General features: G+C 61.6%; 3 protein-coding genes across 5 annotated transcripts; 1 reads left to right on the top strand and 2 right to left on the bottom strand.

The window, feature by feature from the left end:
- The first annotated feature begins 629 nt into the window (after positions 1-629).
- On the top strand, positions 630-8,802 carry GCGR (glucagon receptor). Its single transcript, XM_042883875.1, has 14 exons — positions 630-732; positions 5,699-5,854; positions 6,053-6,149; positions 6,308-6,415; positions 6,568-6,689; positions 6,785-6,891; positions 6,967-7,120; positions 7,183-7,342; positions 7,432-7,492; positions 7,691-7,760; positions 7,864-7,952; positions 8,050-8,188; positions 8,294-8,335; positions 8,400-8,802. The coding sequence occupies exons 2-14, from the start codon at positions 5,804-5,806 to the stop codon at positions 8,682-8,684; spliced, it is 1,485 nt and encodes a 494-aa protein (XP_042739809.1). The 5' UTR covers positions 630-732; positions 5,699-5,803; the 3' UTR covers positions 8,685-8,802.
- Positions 8,803-11,672: 2,870 nt separating this feature from the next.
- On the bottom strand, positions 11,673-14,354 carry MCRIP1 (MAPK regulated corepressor interacting protein 1). 3 transcript variants are annotated; one of them, XM_042883878.1, is made up of 5 exons: positions 14,318-14,354; positions 14,129-14,247; positions 13,948-14,046; positions 13,772-13,837; positions 11,673-11,980 (listed from the first exon to the last, which is right to left on the bottom strand). In XM_042883878.1, the coding sequence occupies exons 1-4, from the start codon at positions 14,323-14,325 to the stop codon at positions 13,773-13,775; spliced, it is 291 nt and encodes a 96-aa protein (XP_042739812.1). In that variant the 5' UTR covers positions 14,326-14,354; the 3' UTR covers positions 11,673-11,980; position 13,772. The 3 variants fall into 3 exon arrangements, with proteins under 3 accessions (XP_042739812.1, XP_042739811.1, XP_042739810.1); XM_042883877.1 differs by having other exon boundaries at positions 11,673-12,026; XM_042883876.1 differs by lacking the exon at positions 11,673-11,980 and having other exon boundaries at positions 12,419-13,837.
- A 338-nt stretch (positions 14,355-14,692) lies between these two features.
- On the bottom strand, positions 14,693-16,479 carry PPP1R27 (protein phosphatase 1 regulatory subunit 27). Its single transcript, XM_042883897.1, has 3 exons — positions 16,064-16,479; positions 14,929-15,079; positions 14,693-14,856 (listed from the first exon to the last, which is right to left on the bottom strand). Exons 1-3 carry the CDS (start codon positions 16,248-16,250, stop codon positions 14,733-14,735), a joined length of 462 nt encoding a protein of 153 aa, XP_042739831.1. The 5' UTR covers positions 16,251-16,479; the 3' UTR covers positions 14,693-14,732.
- Between the last annotated feature and the right edge of the window lie 596 nt (positions 16,480-17,075).

A 17,075-nucleotide genomic window follows, 5' to 3' on the forward strand; every position in this document is an offset into this window, starting at 1 on the left:
GGGTCGTGTTTACCTGGCCGCGCTCCGCCAGGACAGCGTACGGCAAACACAGACCCGACACCGCCAGCGGAGGCCGGAACGAGAGGGTACGCGCAGCTCCCGGCCGGGCGCGGGGTCAGCCCCGTTACCGCGGTGAGGAGCCGCCAGCTCCGGGCACCGGCAGGGACCTCTCACTTCCCGACGCCGGGGCTGGGATGGAACCACCGCGCAGACGGAGCCGGGTCGCAGCGCCGGGGGCGAGAGGATCCGCAGCGCCGGGAGCGGAGCTGACCCGACAAAGCCGCGCTCGGTCGCATCCCTCCGCATCCCACCCGCACGGGGCCGGTGATCTATCGGCTGTCCTCGCCGCCGCGCCGGGCGGCACTGGGCTGCTCAGCAGCGGGACGGAACGGAGCGAAGGAGGCGGCACCACCGAGACCACAGGCGGTGACACGCGCGGTCGCTCGCAGCTCCCGGGAGCTTTCGCTTGTGCCGGTCGAAACACCGGGAGGGGGCACCGGCCGCGCCCCCTCCGCCCCCCCGTGCCAGCGGGAGGAGCGGGGAGGCCAGAAGAGGCTTCGCTCCCACGATCCCTCCCCCCGCGACTGTCCCTCCCTCCCGAGTCGCCACCGCCGCCGCCGCCGCGGCTCTGGCAAAAGTTTTCGCCGGAGCGGCCGAGCGCGCCGGTCTCGGTCCCGGTTTTCGCCAGCACCGAGATGCGCCCGGGAGCCGCCGCCAGCCCAACCCCGACAGGTACGGACAGCGGGGAGGGAGGGAGGTAGGGAGGGAGAGAGGGGAGCGCCTGCACAGCACCGACGGACACCACATCGCGTGGCCATGAGCTCGGAGAGCGGCGGTACGACTCCGGGAACGGCCCGAGCCCCAACGGGGCTGAGCCCGAGGCGGAGGGCCCTGGTTCCGGCTTCGGTCTCGCTCTCCGTCCGGCTCGGTGCCCCCGGGAAGGGTTCGGCCGTCGGGTATCTCCGTGCTCGATGCTGCCGTGGCCGCTATGCACCCACACCGGGTGACTGGCACCGACCGGACTTGGGCTCGCTGGGAGCATCTCTTGTAGATGCCCCCACCTGAGTGGTGCCCACCGGGCTCCGACTGCAGGCACGGCTGTGGTTTCGTGCTGGGCAGAAGCAGGGGATACTTTTCCACCCTCCGTGCTGCTCCCCAGGCTCCCTGGTGCCGCAGGGGCCCACGGCGAGTGCCCTTTGTGACTCTGTCCCGAGCTCTGCTGTGTCAACACGGTGTTGGTAAATGGCTTTGTTTAACGAGGACATGTTGGGTATGTGACCTTGCCGGCCTGGCGGCTGCATGCGCATCCCCAAAGCAACAGCAGAGCTCACCTCTGCCCGGCACGGCGCTTCCCAGCCCGGCTGCTCCCTCGAGGTGGTGCGGGGAGAGCAGGGCACGCCACTGCCAAGCCAGCTCTGCATGCAGAGAGCAGAAGACAAGCAGTGGCTGCTGCCCACCCCATGTCCTCCCCACAGCTCGCTGTGCCCTGTGCCGTGCCCACCATGCGCATGGTGGGTGTCCTGACCCGTGCCAAGTTCAGCCTTTACCCCCTGATATTCTCAGCTTTATCTGTGCATCCAGAGGAAAATTCTGAGCCCGCAGTCCCCCTCCTCACCACGTTAGTGCCGCCCCAGCTGCGAGCTCCCATCCTTCCCACCAATCCCTGTTCCTTTCAGTGCAGGGTGATGCAGATTTTTTTTTTTTTTTTTGTGTTCTGTTGCCTGGAGAGGGAAAGAGAAAAAGACTGAGTGGAGAAGAGGCAAAATATGGATTAAAAATAGTTAATGAAAAAATGTGACCGCAAGCTCTGAGCAGCAGCGCAGTGTTGAGGCCAGCTGTGGAGCACAGCTCAGCTCCACACAGCTCAGCACCCCCAGTGCCAGGCAGGGGCAGGAGCTGGAGGGGCAGAGACAGAGGAGGCACGTAGCCCCCGTGTTCTTCCTTTGCATTCTGCCCACCCGTCTGCACGCAAAGCCCCCATCCCTACAGGGCTGTGTTGGCTCTGCCCAGCAGCTGGATGGGAGCGCAGCCCGCAGCCCCACAGAACCACTTTGAAATGAGGACACCCTTCTGAGATGGGGCAGCTGTGTGCTGCTGCAGCTTGCAGCTCTCTGATGTACCCTGAAGCTGTCCCCAGTGCTCATCAGTGGTGTGAGTCAGGCCAGATAGGAGTGTGCTGAGCCCCCAGAGCGGGTGCACATGCACACACGCCTGTCTGCACTGACCTTTTCCTGAGCTTTTCCCACTCCCCTGCTTCCCCTGTGACATGCTGCCCACACGTGTTGCCCGCTGTGTCTCTTGTGCTGTCCTCCTTTCACGTCCCAGTTCATGCAGTGTGATGAACTAGACAAACCCATTTCCCCCAGACAGAGCTGCTGTGGTTGCAGCCCCCCTCTGTGCTCCATACTGCCTCTGTCTGACCCCTGCACTTGCCCCCTCACACAGGGCAGCTGCAGGAGATGCCACCCCCTTCCCCTTCAGCAGTCCTGGAGGTGATGCAAACAGCCTTGTCCCGACGGCCGATTGCTGCTTGTTTGCATCCTTTGTTGCTGTTGACGAAAATGCTGTCAGGGCTGCTTTGGGTTTTCTTGGTCCAAAGTGACACAGAACTCAGTGCTGTTGGTGCTGCGTGACGTCGGCTCTCCGTGTGCCGCTGCTCGATGTTTCCGCCATCATGTAGCTCCGTGCAAATGAGCTGTGGTCGTTCAGTGTGAGGGGTGCCCCAGGCAGCTCAGCTGTTCCTCTGCAGCCCAAGTTCCTCGTGCTCGCTTTGCAGAGGGCAGACGGGGGTTGGAGTTGCGGGGGTTGCAAGTGGCGAACAGGAGGCGTCCCGGAGCTCAGGGACAGTGCAGACAGAGGCAGCATGGGGTGCAGATGACCCCTCCGGCACAGGCATCTCTGGGCGCTGCTTGTCCCCTTCACTGCTGTGCTGGGAGGAGAGAGGAGCAGTGTCTGCTGGGCCCGGTTAGCGCTGGCATTGCATCAGCCCTGGCCCTCCACCATTCCCTCCCCTGCCAAGTGCCGAAGCCCCTGCTGTGCTGCCTTGTAGCTCAAAGCACAAAGCCGAGCCAGCCATGGAAAGTGCTGCATTAGTGCACCGGGGTCTAATCCCGGGGTCAGGAGGATGGCAGCCCCCACCACCACCTCCTGAGCTCTCAGCTGTGTTCTCAGTCCAGCCTCGGGGATCAGGGGGATGAGAGCTGCACAGAGGGACCGGGCTCTGCAGGCAGCCCCAGGCTCTGTGCAGGGCCATGCTGTACCAGGCTGCTCACGGGTCACGTTGCAGATGGCCATGGGTGTCCCCATGGAGGCTTCCCCAAGCCACTGATCCATGTAGCAATGAGCTGCAGCAATCCCAGATGTGAAGCTCATTCCCTCCCCATGTGAAAGCAGCCCCATCTGGGGGGTGGACGGGACAGTGCCAGGCCAAGGCAGGGGCTGTGTGCCCGCAGGGACAACATCCCACCATGTGTGCAGGGATAAATGTGTGCTCATCCATCCCCTGTGCCTTGCTGCAATGCCGCGTGCTGGGGAACCGGGGCAGGGATGAGGCAGGGCTGGGCAGGGCACATTGAGGCCTCCCAAGGGCTGGTCACACCCAGTCCCTAGCTGGGTGCTGTCCCCTTTCCCAGCACTGTGTTTCCCTTCCCTCCTCTCCTGCCTGTGGGCACAAGGTCTCCGCTTTGCTGCTGTGGGCAGTGTGGTGTTTGCAGCCCGTCCTCTCCCAGGGTCAGCAGCCTCAGAGACATGACACAGGGACATGCCGCATTACCCAACACCAGCATGGGGCAAAAGTCCCCCGTGCTCCCTGCAGTCCCAACAGATGCACCCACCCACATGATGGGGGCTTGGTGCCCGTGGCTCAGAGTGATGGGGAATGCAGTGCCTGAAGCCACAGCAAAATGGAGACTGTGACATGGGCTGGATCCATCCTACAGTGTCACCTCCACTGACAGTGGATGGGGACAGGGGCATTTTGGCCCCGGTGGCCACAGCACACCCAGCAGGAGCACCACAAGTACTGGTGCTGGCACTTCCAGCTCCTGGGACATTCTCAGTGCTGCTGACAGCCTGAGACCCGCCGTGCCAGCCCCAAAGAGCCAGACTGAGAAGCACTTGGCTCCCCCACATCCTCACCAGGAACAGCTGCATCTCCCAGAGTGTGGGGTCCCCCACTCTGTAGGCTGCTGGGGAGGGGGGCCGCAAAGCTCCACGGGCAGCTGGGGCAAAGGGCTGGGCAGGGCTCTGCTGCAGGGCCAGGGTGCATTGGAGGCCCTGTGCAGGAGATGAGGAGCGTGACTGCCCCACATGCCAGGACCCCTCACCCAGTGCAGTCTGCCCAGTTTGGCTGCAGCATGGCTCTGGGGCATGGGGAGCACTGCCAGCCGGGAGGGGAGTCTAGGGCAGAGGGCTCCCCATGCTAAATCCCACTGCAGGAGTTAAAAATAGTGCAGCCTCTGCCCCAGAGCTGCCTGCCTGGCTTGAGAGGGGCTGCCAGCACATCCACTGCCATGCCCCAGAGAAGCGCTTCACCGCAGTGCAGGGATGCTCAGGGTGGGGCGGAAGGATGGGGATGCTGCTGTGGGCAGGTGACTGGAGGGTTCCCATCAGTGAAGGTCCCTGAGCCCACACAGAGAGTTCTGTCTGTCCTCGGGGCTGGGTCCTGTTCTGGGACTGCCTAAATAAGGCGTGTGCTGGCAGGTCTCGCTCCCTGAGCCACATCTGCAGCGCCACAGGCTGATTAATGAGCTTCTCAGGCAGCCGCCTGCAACATGGCGAGTGGGTCTGCATGGAGGAAACACGACTTTCCCAGGGATAAAAATAGGCAGAGCAGAGCGGCGAGCCCTGGGAGCAATGGCTGGAGGGGAGCCATGGGGAGGCCGGGGCTCAGCAATGCTGCAGCATCAGCTCCCACACTGCCCCCTTGTCAGAAGAGCTGAAATCCCATTCAGAAGCCCCATAACCGGCTTAAGGGGGATGGAGGGAGTTATGGCTCCTCGTGAGCCAGGCTTTGTGCATGAACTCCCGGACGCCGTGTCAGATGAGGCTCCCCATTGCTTGTGCTGGGAGCAATGGAGCCGGTAGCAGAGCCAACACGGGGCCACACAGCCCCATGAGCCAGGGATCCCTGTGGTTATCCCCACAGCCACCTCCATCCCCACTGAAGTGCCAGGGCTGGGAGACCCATGGGGTGAGGGATGTGGTGCACTGATGTGCCGGCACCAGGGATGACCTGACTGCCTCACAGGGTTCTGGGCTGTTATAGATCAGCACTGATGCACATCAGGCACCAGCACTGATGGGGTGGTAGAGCTTAGCTCAGGTCTGTGAGCAGAGGGTGGTCAGGGAGCCCTAGGAGCCTGAGAGGATCCACCCCATGCAAGTGAGTCACGTCTGAGCGTGGCTGTGCTCCAACTTCTCAAGGCTGATGAAAGGAGCAGGGACGGCTGGGTTTGCTCTGGGAAGGCAGAGAGGTGGCTGGGGGCCATGGCAATGCTGTCCTGGGGAGGAAATGGCAGATAATCAAGGCCTGCAGACTAATAGGAAAGAACACAAAGAAACAGTTGAAAGTTAAAGGCAGGTGGAGAACGGGGATGTGAGCGTGGCAGTGGCAGCTCTGCTCACCTCACAGCACATCCCCAGCTGTGCCCCAGGACGAGTCCCACTGCACATCCCTGTGACTCATCCTCTCATGCAGGGTCGCCCGCGTGCCAGGGCCCTCACCACCAGGGCAGAGGAGCTGCCGAGGGCCGGTAGGAAGCCAGGTCCCCACTCCCCATGCAGCTTGTGGCCTGGTGGAGGCATGTCCCAGCCACCTCTCTTCACTCTCCTGCTGCTGCTGCTCTGCTGCCAGGTAAGGATGGGCTCCCAGAGACACTGCCCACGGCAGCCCATGGCTATGCCACGCTGCACAGAAGGCTCTGTCCAATCCTGCTGTCCACACGGCACAGTGTGGCACATCCATCTGTGCCTGCCCACGGCCATCCTTGAGCCTCAGGGCCATGGAATGCCTGCCCCTGCCTGACCCTGCTGATGTCTCTGGTGCCATCAGGGCCCTTCTGCCCAGATCACAAATTTCCTCTTCGAAAGCTGGAAGGCTTACAGCGAGGAGTGCCACCGCAACATGAGCCGGATGCCCGCACCTACAGGTGAGAGTGGGCACCTCACACGCACCCCTGGTGTCCTGGCAGGACAGGGACCCCGTGAGGGTGGGCATGGGGAGCTGTGGGGAAGGTGACCGCATGGTCTCCAGAGCTGACACTCCCCATGGGCTGTCAGAGTGCATCGCCATTCTGCCTCCCCACAGAGCTGGTTTGTAACCGAACCTTTGACAAGTTCTCCTGTTGGCCCGACGCACTGCCCAACACCACTGTCAACGTCTCCTGCCCCTGGTTCCTGCCCTGGTACCAGAAAGGTAACAGCAGGGCACGTGGTGGCATGGCTGAGCGGGGCAGGGCTGTGTGTGCATGCACACCTCCGTGCGGGTGCTGCTCCATGTCCCCGGGGCTGTCGTGCAGAGCCCAGCTGTGTACCTGCAGTTGCCCCATTTCCCTCCTCCCCATGCAGTGAAGCACAGATATGTCTTCAAGACATGCGGGCCGGATGGGGAATGGGTGACAGGCCCCAAGGGGCAGTCCCTGCGGAATGCCACACAGTGCCAGATCGACGCCGAGGACCTGGAGGCGCAGGTGGGCAGCGGGTTGCCCCTGGCAGGCATAGTGCAGCCCCCACCCCGTGCTGTTCTGCCTCATTCCTCACCTTCACCGCCCCCCTCACTCTCCAGGAAAAAATAGCCAAGACCTATGGCAGCTTCAAAGTGATGTACACTGTGGGCTACTCAGTGTCCCTGTGCGCGCTGCTGCTTGCCCTGGCCGTGCTGCTGGGCTTCAGGTGGGCACAGACAGGGGCTGCACCAGGGGGGGCTTTGGCGGAACGCACACTGACAGCAGCCCCCTGCCTCCCCAGCAAGCTGCACTGCATGAGGAACTACATCCACATGAACCTCTTCGCCTCCTTCATCGTGAAGGGCGTCTCTGTGCTGGTCATCGATGCCCTGCTGAAGACTCACTACAGCGACAAGATCGATGACTACAATGTGCGCATCTGGCTGAGTGATGAGGTGAGTGGGGGGCAGGGGGTTGGGGGGGATGGACCACGGCAGGCCCTGACTCCCACCTGCAGGCTGCTGCTGGCTGCCGGGCGGCCACGGTCTTCATGCAGTATGGCATCATGGCCAACTACTGCTGGCTGCTGGTGGAGGGCATCTATCTGCACAACCTGCTGGTGGTGGCTGTTTTCTCTGAGAGGAGCTACTTCACCCTCTACCTGTGCATCGGCTGGGGTGAGCGCAGCCTGCATCCCATTCCCATCCCATCCCATCCCTGAGCCCACACCGTGCCTCACCTGTCCCACCCCGTGCTTCCACTCCAGGGGCACCTGTGCTATTTCTCATCCCATGGGTCGTTGTGAAGTTTCTCTATGAAAACATCCAGTGAGTATCAGCCTGTGCCGTGGGGTGTGTGGGGTACATGTGGGATGGGATATATTGTAGAGAAACCCATGGGACAGCCCAGCAGAGGCTCCACTCTGCTGCCAGCATGCAAGGAGCACAGTGCCAGGTGCTGTGCCAAGCTCCAGCAGCCACCCTGACACAGGGCTGCCCTGGGGTCCCCATCCCTCTCCTCCGCAGGTGCTGGAGCACCAACCACAACATGGGCTTCTGGTGGATCCTCCGCTTTCCCGTGTTCCTGGCCATCCTGGTGAGCCCTCAGCCCACGGCTTTGCCCACCGCCTCCCCAGACTCAGCTATGGTTGGGGCCGTGGCCATTTCATGCTTAATGCCCTTCACTGCTCTCTGCCCAGATCAACTTCTTCATCTTCATCCGCATCATCCAGATCCTCGTCTCCAAGCTCCGCGCACACCAGATGCGTTACACCGACTACAAATTCAGGTGGGCAGTGGGTGCAGCCCCAGTCCTGCGTGCCCACATGCAGGTGGTGCAGTGCCCATGGCCACGGCCCCGCGCTACGGCTGCCCGCTCCGTGCAGGCTGGCCAAGTCCACGCTGACGCTGATCCCGTTGCTGGGCATCCATGAGGTCGTCTTTGCTTTCATCACGGATGAGCACGCCCAGGGCACGCTGCGCTACGTCAAGCTCTTCTTCGACCTCTTCCTCGGCTCCTTCCAGGTGAGCGCAGCAGGGCCGGGCTGGCCACGGGGACATCGTGCTGGGAGGGATGGACTGGGGCCGAGTCCAGGCGCTGCCCCTCACGCCTCTCCTGTCTCTACCCAGGGGATGCTGGTGGCCATTCTCTACTGCTTCATCAATAAGGAGGTGAGCGGCCGGGCTGGGAGCGGGCGCAGGGTCGAGGGGCCTTGCTGATGGTGGCCGTCTGCAGGTGCAGGCGGAGCTGCTGAAGCGGTGGCAACGCTGGAAGCTGGGGAAGGACCTGGCGGAGGAGTACAAGCACACCTACAGCCACGCACCCAGTGCCCGCAACGGCGCTGGAGGCTGTGAGAAGCACCAGCTGGTGGGCAGCTGTGCCAACGGGATGGGCCGTGGCACGGCCGTGCGCTCCGGCTCCCACTACCTCGAGAGCAGCAGTGCTGCCGAGCAGCTCGACATGGGGGAGCGGCACCACTGCTACGAGTTCCCTGAGACCACAGCCGAGAGCCACTTCTGAGCCCATGGCTGCACCCGGAGGGCTGTGGAGGACTGAGCCGTGGAGCGGCCGCTGCCCTCAGCCTGGGCACTGCGGGGCTGCAAAATGGCCCACGGACAGGGCTGGAGAAGGCGGGGAGGGGAACGGGGGCTGGGGTCTGTGGGGGCTGGGAATTGGGGGGGTGGGGTTCATCCTGTGGTGCTGCCCTTGTGCGCCTGCGAGACCCTCTGCACAGTGGTGTAATTTATGTCGTAACTGTGTAAATAGGTGTGGGCCCGTGCCGGGCTGCAGGGCCAGCTCTGAGTGTGCCTGTCTGTGGGGAATGGCCGACCCTAGGGAGGGGGAGTGGTGACACTACCACCCCACAGTGTCCCCAGTTGTCTGTGGGTGATGGGCACATCACCCCAAGCTGAGGATGGGGCCACATTGCAGGGAGCCCCTGCACTGCACTGCTGCCCTTATGGCCTTGCACAGGTGAGCAGGGCAGAGGCGGGGGGAAGGGAGGTGGAGGGGGCTGCAGCTCTCCTCCAGCCACTAATGAGCTCTATCAGCATTGCCAGGAAGCCTTAATTAAATCATTTGGAGCTGCCCCTTCAGCCGTGCTCTCCTGAGGATGGGCAGTGGCTGCTGCTGGTGCTGAGCACTGTGGGGTCCCTGTCACCCTCAGGTTGGGTGGGCTGTCCCAAGGTCCCACGGGTCAGGCTGGGGGGGAGGTGGGGTGAGCTGGCACCCTAAGAGGCTTGTGCAGTGCACATGAGTGCTAAGCCCGGATGCCACAGCTTTAGGAACCACAATGGCTTTGTGTGGGGATTAGCACACTGCCCTGTGCCCGGGGTGTACCCAGATGGACAGACAGCTCGAGACAGCCCCATACCCCCACAGGCCCCAGGCACACCGTCAGGACCCACACACAGTCCAGCACACGCCATGCCCACCTGCTTTCCAGGCAGGAGCTGTGCTACATGACATGAGAGCAGCACTGTGCCCTGGCAGTGCCCCGCTGCACATCCCCCACTGCCCCAGCCCCAGCCCCAGCCTGCCTACACCCATCAGGCTGAGGGGCTGCAGCGAGGGCAGCAGCATCAGTGGAGCCAGCAAGTCGTGGGGAGGGCACTCTGCACTGATCCCAGCTGCGTGGTGTTGGCCGAGCACACAGTAATTTTCCTCTGTTTACGTGACAACTTGCTGGCTGCCCAGCCGAGCTCTGCTCTGCTCACCCACCACGGGGCCAGCCCTGCGCCAGCAGTCAGGACCATGGGGCCGAGGGCCAGGGCTGCCATGGTGAGGGCAGCTCAGCCCACGGGACCGCGGCACTGAGACAGCAGTGCCACGGCACGGGGTGAGCTGAGAGAGGGGAAGGCAGGGGCAGGGCTGGAGGTAGGGACGCGGATGGGGATGCGGGTGGGGACAGACCTCGGGCTGCAGCGCCAGCCGCCACTTGTCCCCACGGCACTGCCGTCACCGCGGCCTCCTGATGCGGTAACGAGCCTAATTGGAGCAAATTGCTGAAGCACGAGGCGGTTTCTGGGAAGGTAAATATGGTCGATGCACGGCGCCGGCCCCAATGCCTGTTGCTCCAGCGTATCCATGGCAACACACCACTGTCTGTCCCAGTCCCCCCCCACCCCCTGCAGAGCCATGATGGGGGGCAAGGTGGGGGCACGGGGTCAGGCAGCCGCCCTGGGGTCTGGCAGCACAGCACCCCAACCACAGCAGCGCTGCGCACCCCCCGCTCTCGAAGACACACTTGTGTCCCACGCGCACCCACATCTGCACATACGCACACGCTTGTGCCGCTCACACCCACGCACAGGGCTGACATTTGCGGGCAGAGCAGCGCAGCTATTCCGGGTTCCCATGGCAGCAGCTGGATGGGGACATTCAGTGCCCACCGCGTGCTGCTCGCCCACCTGCGGCCGCCCCCTCTCACGGCCACGTCTGCCCACCCATCCCCATTCCCCTGGCATTGAGAAGGGAGGAGAGCCCTGTGCCACACAGCAGGAACCAGGAGCAGAGCTGAGCGAAGGGGACGCGCTGGGAATGGCACCTGACAGGTCACGGCAGGCAGCCCCCCCCAGTGCCCGCAAGGCCTCGCTTGCCCCGCAGTGATACTGCTGCTTCATCGAGGTAATTGGAGACTGCAAATTGGTCTGCTAAGTAGATTCTGCCTGTTACCCTTCTCTCTTCCCACTACTTAATTCAATGATACAACACATACCTCTCCTCCTCCCACCACTTAATCTAATGATAACAGCCGTAGACTAGTCACGGTGAAAATAAGCCATGGCCAGCTCTGACTTTGATTGGTAAACAGCCTGATTTCCCTGGCCTCCGGCCTCAGCCCCGCACGGGGCACCCCCCCGCCACCTGAACCTCACACCTCCCTTCTGCTGCTTCACCACGGTCACCCTGTGGTTTGTTATTAGCCTTTATAAAAATTGCCCGTTTAGAAAATCATTTTCAGATGACATTTCATTAGAGCCTGAGTGAGCGGTTTGCCTCCAGCATCACAGCACTTGAGCCAAGAGAAAAACAAGGCAAGAGGCCGTCAGGGCCAGGCTGCTGGGCCCCAAGCAGAGCTCTGCCACGGCAGCGTGGTGGTGGACGCAGCCGATTGGGGTCCCTGCAGCCTCGTGCCCCATCCTCAGACCCCAGTGCTCTGCTCCCTGCTGGGACCCGGCTGCACGGCTGCCACGCTGCAGCACACGGACGCAGCCTCGTGTGCATCATGTATTTCCCCTGGGAAATGTTGGACACGCTGCCGCTGGCAAACAGCCATGAGAAGCTGCAGGTAATGGCCCACCTGGAGGGAAAAGCCGGTGGAGACGAGCTGCAGTGGCAGCAGCAGTCATTTCATTCACTGCTGCTCCCGACAGAGGGCACCTCCTGCAGCGCAGCGCTGCCCAGACACCATCCTGTGGCCGAGCACCGCTGTGCTCCACAGCAGTGTTTTGGAGATGGGAGGCAAACAGGGTCACGGCGCAGCACAGAGGTGCACTTGAGGAGAAATTCTAGCAATGCTAAGTATAGTTTAAATGCCATAAATGCAGGAGAGGGAAAAGGATACGAGTGTATTAATAGTCTGAACATTTCAATCTTTGGTCCAGCAACAGATCCCAGGATGCTGGCTTGCAGGAGGGCTGCCAGAGCCCAAGGGCATTGTGCTACCAGCACACGGTGCCAGGCTGTACATGCCTACAGTGAAATTAAGAGCTCAGAGCAAGTGCAAGGGCAAGATCCCTTCTGGAAAATGAATAAATCAATAATTGAGGTGGCTTCTGCTCCTTGCAATCCTTGTCCTTAGGGCTCGGCCAGGCCTGAAGAGGCACAGAAAACTCTGATGGTTATTGTCAGCACTGAAGTCTAAAATAAGAAACACAGCATTTAAGCAACAAAACAGAACAAGTTTGGAAACCTAAAAAAAGAGAAGAGTAAGGGCACTACTCCAGAAAGGCTGCAGACAGACGCAGAGCAGAGCAACGCGCACACACAGCTCAAAGGCAGAGGGGGCTGAGTGAGGGCACAGCAGAGCACGGCCCCGTCAGCTGGGTCCAATGCCCACAGTGTGGCCAAGGCCTCTCGTGGCCACTGGGCACCCACATGGCCAGGCAGGCAGCAGGCAGTGCTGTGGAACTGCTCCAGTGCCAGCACAGCCCTGTGGCGAGCAGCACACGGCGACATCAGGCAGAGGTGGCCCCGGAGCTGATGCTTGTGACGTGCAACGGAGGAGCAGGCAGAGCCACACAGAGGCAGACTCAAAAGAACACCAGCTTTTATTTACAACACTCCTCAAGTGACAGACAACAGAAAAAAAAAAAAAAAAGAAAAAAAAAAAGGAAAAAAAAAAAAAGGGACAGTATAGCTCAATGACGCAACGAAGGAAAGTTAACAGCAACCACAACTCCCCTGCACTCTGAATCCACCACGTGCTGGGCAGAGCCTCTGCAGCTCCTTCCCTGCCAGCTCTGAGCACAGGCAGGAAGTTGTTCCCACAGCTCCCCACACCCCCAGAGGCACTGAGAAGCCCCACAGCTGCTCTGCCCACACGGGCACGAGAGCACAGTCACCCTCCCTGCACAGAAATGATTAGACAGGAGCAAGGGTCCAGAGAAAGCCAGCCTCCAGGGCAAGTCAGACCAGACCACCACAGCCTGCACACAATGCTACTGCAAGCTGTGGACAACAGGTCTCTTCAAAGGGTGCATGTTTGGGAAGTGGTGTTAGTGCTCAAACAGCAGGAGTTGCTCAGGCAAGGATGCAAATGAGCTTTTTTATCCTAAGTCAGAGCTAGCCACTCCCCCACCACCACCTTCCAGGCTGAGGGTGGGAGGTGGCTGAGCACAACTCAGTGCTCGTGCTCAAAGCATCTCCAAAATGTTTGGGGCTGGAGCCTCTCTCTCCCTCCCCCTCACAGGGAAAGAGGAGCAGCTCCACTACCAGCACTACAAGGATATGGCCCAATATAAGCACAAGGAAAATCTGGCATTGGATGTAAACCAAAGAGCTTTGGCAACACTGATGAGTCCTGGGCATTAGCAGACTAGGTACAAATTAAGCCCTCCAACCAGGGAGCAAAGAATAGGCAAAGAGTGCCAAAGTGGCAGCAGTGAGCTGCCCGATGGTGCTGAACTGCCCACTGCTGGACTGGGGCTGCCAGTGTGTCCCTCAGCACCAGGCCAGCACCAGGTTTCCTTCCTTCTCCCCTTGGTCCACTCCAGAACCCATGAGCCCTCGGTGCACAGAAGGGATCAGAGAGCTGGCACTGCCTCTACCAACAGCACGGGTGCTCTGCCCTACCCTGCACCAGAACCCAGGAAGCCTGAATACTCAGCACACCAGGGATAGAGATGGAAGAACAAGTGACCGGTGATCGCAGCACAGAGGCCTGAGGAAGCTGTGGGTCAGGGGCTGCAATCTTTTACAGAGGGCTCCGTCTAGCTTCAGCGAGCCCCTAAGCATCGTGGAATTCAGGTAGCTCCAAAGCCAGCCCCAGAGCTGACCGGCTCTCCCACGGGCGGAGTACAGTAACCAGAGGAGGAAATAACACAAAATCTCAACTTAAATCTGCTTGAGGACTTTAAAGACCAGCCGACGAGCGGAGGACCTGCCTTACGACTTCTTTGCGTCTTGTGTGTTCCTCCGCTTCAGGTCGCTCAGATCGACGGGTTTAAACGCTGCGGAGAACAGAGCACAGCCTTTGGCGGCAGAGGCCGCACCGCAGCTCCCCGCCCCAGGGCCGACCCGGCGCCTCCGGCCGCGGCGCAAGGAGGGCGCGGCCGCTCACCTTTCAGGCTGGGGTTCGGCATCTTCTCCACGTACTCCTCGACCAGGCCGCGCTCGGAGCCCATCTGGCTGCGCAGGTCGCGCTCCACGCACTGCCAGGCTGCGGGAACACGGCCGGGCGGCTCGCGCGGGGCTCGGCGGCGGCCGCGGCCCCAAACCCCGCCCCCAACCCCGCCGCTCACCCTCGTAGATGAAGCGCACGTTCTCCTCGTGGGCCGGCGTGAAGATCTCGCTGCCGGCGCCGGGGGAGCGCGGGCCGCCGCTCCGCTTGCCGTTGTAAACGACGCGAGACACGGGGGAGCTGAAAGCGAAGCGCGGGGCTGAGCGGGGCCTGGGGCCGCGGCTGGGCCCGGGGCCGGGGCGGGGCTCACCTGGCCATGGCGTGGTGCGTGCGGCGGCGCGGCTCGGCTCGGCGCGGCTGCGGGGAGAAAGGAGAGGGCGGCCAGGCCGGGGCTAGGCCGCGGGCCGCCCTCAGCCCGTCGCCATGGCAACGCGCGCCCCTCACCTGGGCCCGACTCCCGCCTCCGCTCGCCCTCGGGCCGCCACGGAAGCGCCGCGGCGCGCAGGCGCGGCCCCGCCCCCGAGCAGACGCGGCTCCGCCCACTACGTCACATGGTCCCGCGCCCCCCTCACGCGGTCGGGCCCCCCCCCCCCCCCCCCCATAGCGGCTGCTCGCGCCGTGTCCGAAAGCTTTATTGGAAAAGTACAAAGCGCGCCCCGCCGCCCCGCCCGGACCCAGCCCGAGCCCCGCGCAGCCCCGCTGCCCGGCCGTGACGCCCATCCCCCTCAGTCCATCGTGGCGGCCTGGAAAAGCTCCACCAGGTCCTTGTATTCAGGGTCGATGAGGTCCGACGGCTTCTCCCCGTCGTCCGTGGTTGCCTCCAGGCTGGCCCCCAGCGACAAGAGGTACCTGCGGCGGCGACAGTGTGAGCCCCGAGTCGGGCGGCACTCTGAGCCCAGCCCGGCCCCCCGTGGTGCCCACCTGGCGATATCGGCGTGGCCGTCGCTGCAGGCCATGTGCAGGGGCGTCCAGCCGTTCTCGTCCCTCTGGTGGATGTCGGCGCCGTACTTCACCAGGAGCTTGACGCAGTCCAGGTTCCCTGTGAGCACCGCTTGGTGCAGGGCGGCCATGCCTGCGAGGAAGGGACGGCTTGGCACGTGGCTGAGCACAGCCTGGGAAGGAGTGGTGCCATAAACCCTCAGCACTGGGGAGAGGGTTTGGGAAAGGACACGAGGCAGGAGGAACTGAGAGTGGCTGCCGCAGGTTTCTGTTTTTATTGCATATGTTACCCTACGGGGGAGGTGCAGCACGTGTGTCCCTTTTGTTTCTACAGTTCTCCCCTGTATCTGAGGCTCTGTCGAGCCCCTGCCTGTGGCCTGGCCCCTGTCTCCTCCAGGACACACGCAGACACCAGGCCTGCACTGCCCAACGGTCAGAAGTTCCTTCCAGAGTGAGGCATGAGGCAATCAGCATATGTGGGGGTAAGCGTGGGTCATTTGAGATCATGCCTCTGGGGCCATGTGACAGCAGATGCCAAAGCCAAGCACAGGAAAGAGACAAATTCTGGGCTCTGCACCAGCCTGTATTGGTTCAAGGCATTCCATAAACAGTTTTTAAGCGAGGCTGGGCACAAACATAACACAATGCCTTCTCCATAAACATTAATTCTGCAAGGCCGCAGATCCATGCGTGTGAGAGAGAGCAGTGCTTTGTGAGCCACGGCTGGAGCCAGGAACAAAACAGAATCTCGCTTCTCCTCTCTCCTTCCCAGAACCAGGATAGAAGAGGCGAGGGTCCCACTGCCCAGCCCTGAACTCCACATACCCACCCACGTCTTTGTTGCTATCTGCATTCCTGCTCTTTTTCTTGGCCACCCCATGCTAGCTTGTTTTCCCCTTCCTACAGCACATGCTGACTGTGCTGCTGAGGGGAGGTGCTGGGGCAATGAGGCAGGGCTCTCTCAGGCCCTACTGGCAACGTTGGGGGCAGAACTCCTCACGAGGGAAAGAAAACAATTTGTTTTCAACCACCACACACTGCCATGAGCAGCCCGGAGCCGAGCTGTGTCCGCACTGCTCCCAAGAAGCCGTGACACTGCGCAGCTCACAGCACTCACCTGAGGGGTAGATGGTGTCCAGAGTCACTTTCCTGGCACGTATGAACCTGCCCACTTGCTCCAGGTCCCCCTGCCTGATGTGGTCCTGAAAGACGACGTCGTTGGGGAAGTGCACCGTACGTGAAGCTCTCAGTCTCTGGCGATACCGACTGTACCGGTGCATTGAGACTGGGAAATAGTCCTTCATGCTGCCTGCAGCCCCAGGATGCTGTGCAGGAATGTGGAGGCTGCACGACAGCCGTGTGGGCAGCACTCAGCCCGTGCTCCCCTCAGAGCTTTCTTCTCTCCTTCTCAGGCTCGTCTCTGCTGGGAGGTGTGATGGATCCGGGCCCCGCTGGGCCTGCTGTGAGCAGCCTGCTGAGCCTGCAGGTAGCAACGGCCTTGTGCCACTCTGGACCCAGGACTGACGGTTCTCTGGGGGCACGGTGTTATATAGGCTCTGGGGGCTATTTTGGGGACGTGGAGCTCATGCTGCTTACTCTGATACTTGGTAATCGAGCTGCCCAGGCCGGAGCCTCCCACTTTTGGGCAGAGGTTGGTGTCTCATCTTACCGCCCACCTGTTGATGTGCCCATCCAAGGGGTCAAACCTGCTGCTCAGCATGGACGGCCCTCTAGAGGAGCTCAGAACTTCCAGCAGCAAGTCCTCACATACACACCAGCATGCCAGGGATAGGACACAAATGCAATCACCGGGTGAGAGGAGCCAGCTGCTTGTTTATGATGGTGCCAAGTACACTCAGACCTGAGTCACTTTCCTGTAGTTGCATCAGCTGACCTGCAAGGGAGCAGCATGAGCTGTGCTTCCCAGCACGATTGCATCGTGCAGCACAGCCAGGCCAGGAGAACACCAGCAGCACATGGGTGCCATGAGTGACCTTCTGAGGACTGAAATGCTGCTGGTGTTCCTGGTGATGCAAACAAGCTGCATGGTGACTGTGGTCCTGCTTCAAACCTGGAACCAGCTGCTATATGAGTGTGTTAATACTGAGCAGCTTCACAGCAACAGTACC

Source organism: Lagopus leucura, unplaced genomic scaffold (assembly GCF_019238085.1).
Source record: "Lagopus leucura isolate 7727_CA_CO unplaced genomic scaffold, USGS_WTPT01 Super-Scaffold_100040, whole genome shotgun sequence".
Taxonomy (NCBI): domain Eukaryota; kingdom Metazoa; phylum Chordata; class Aves; order Galliformes; family Phasianidae; genus Lagopus; species Lagopus leucura.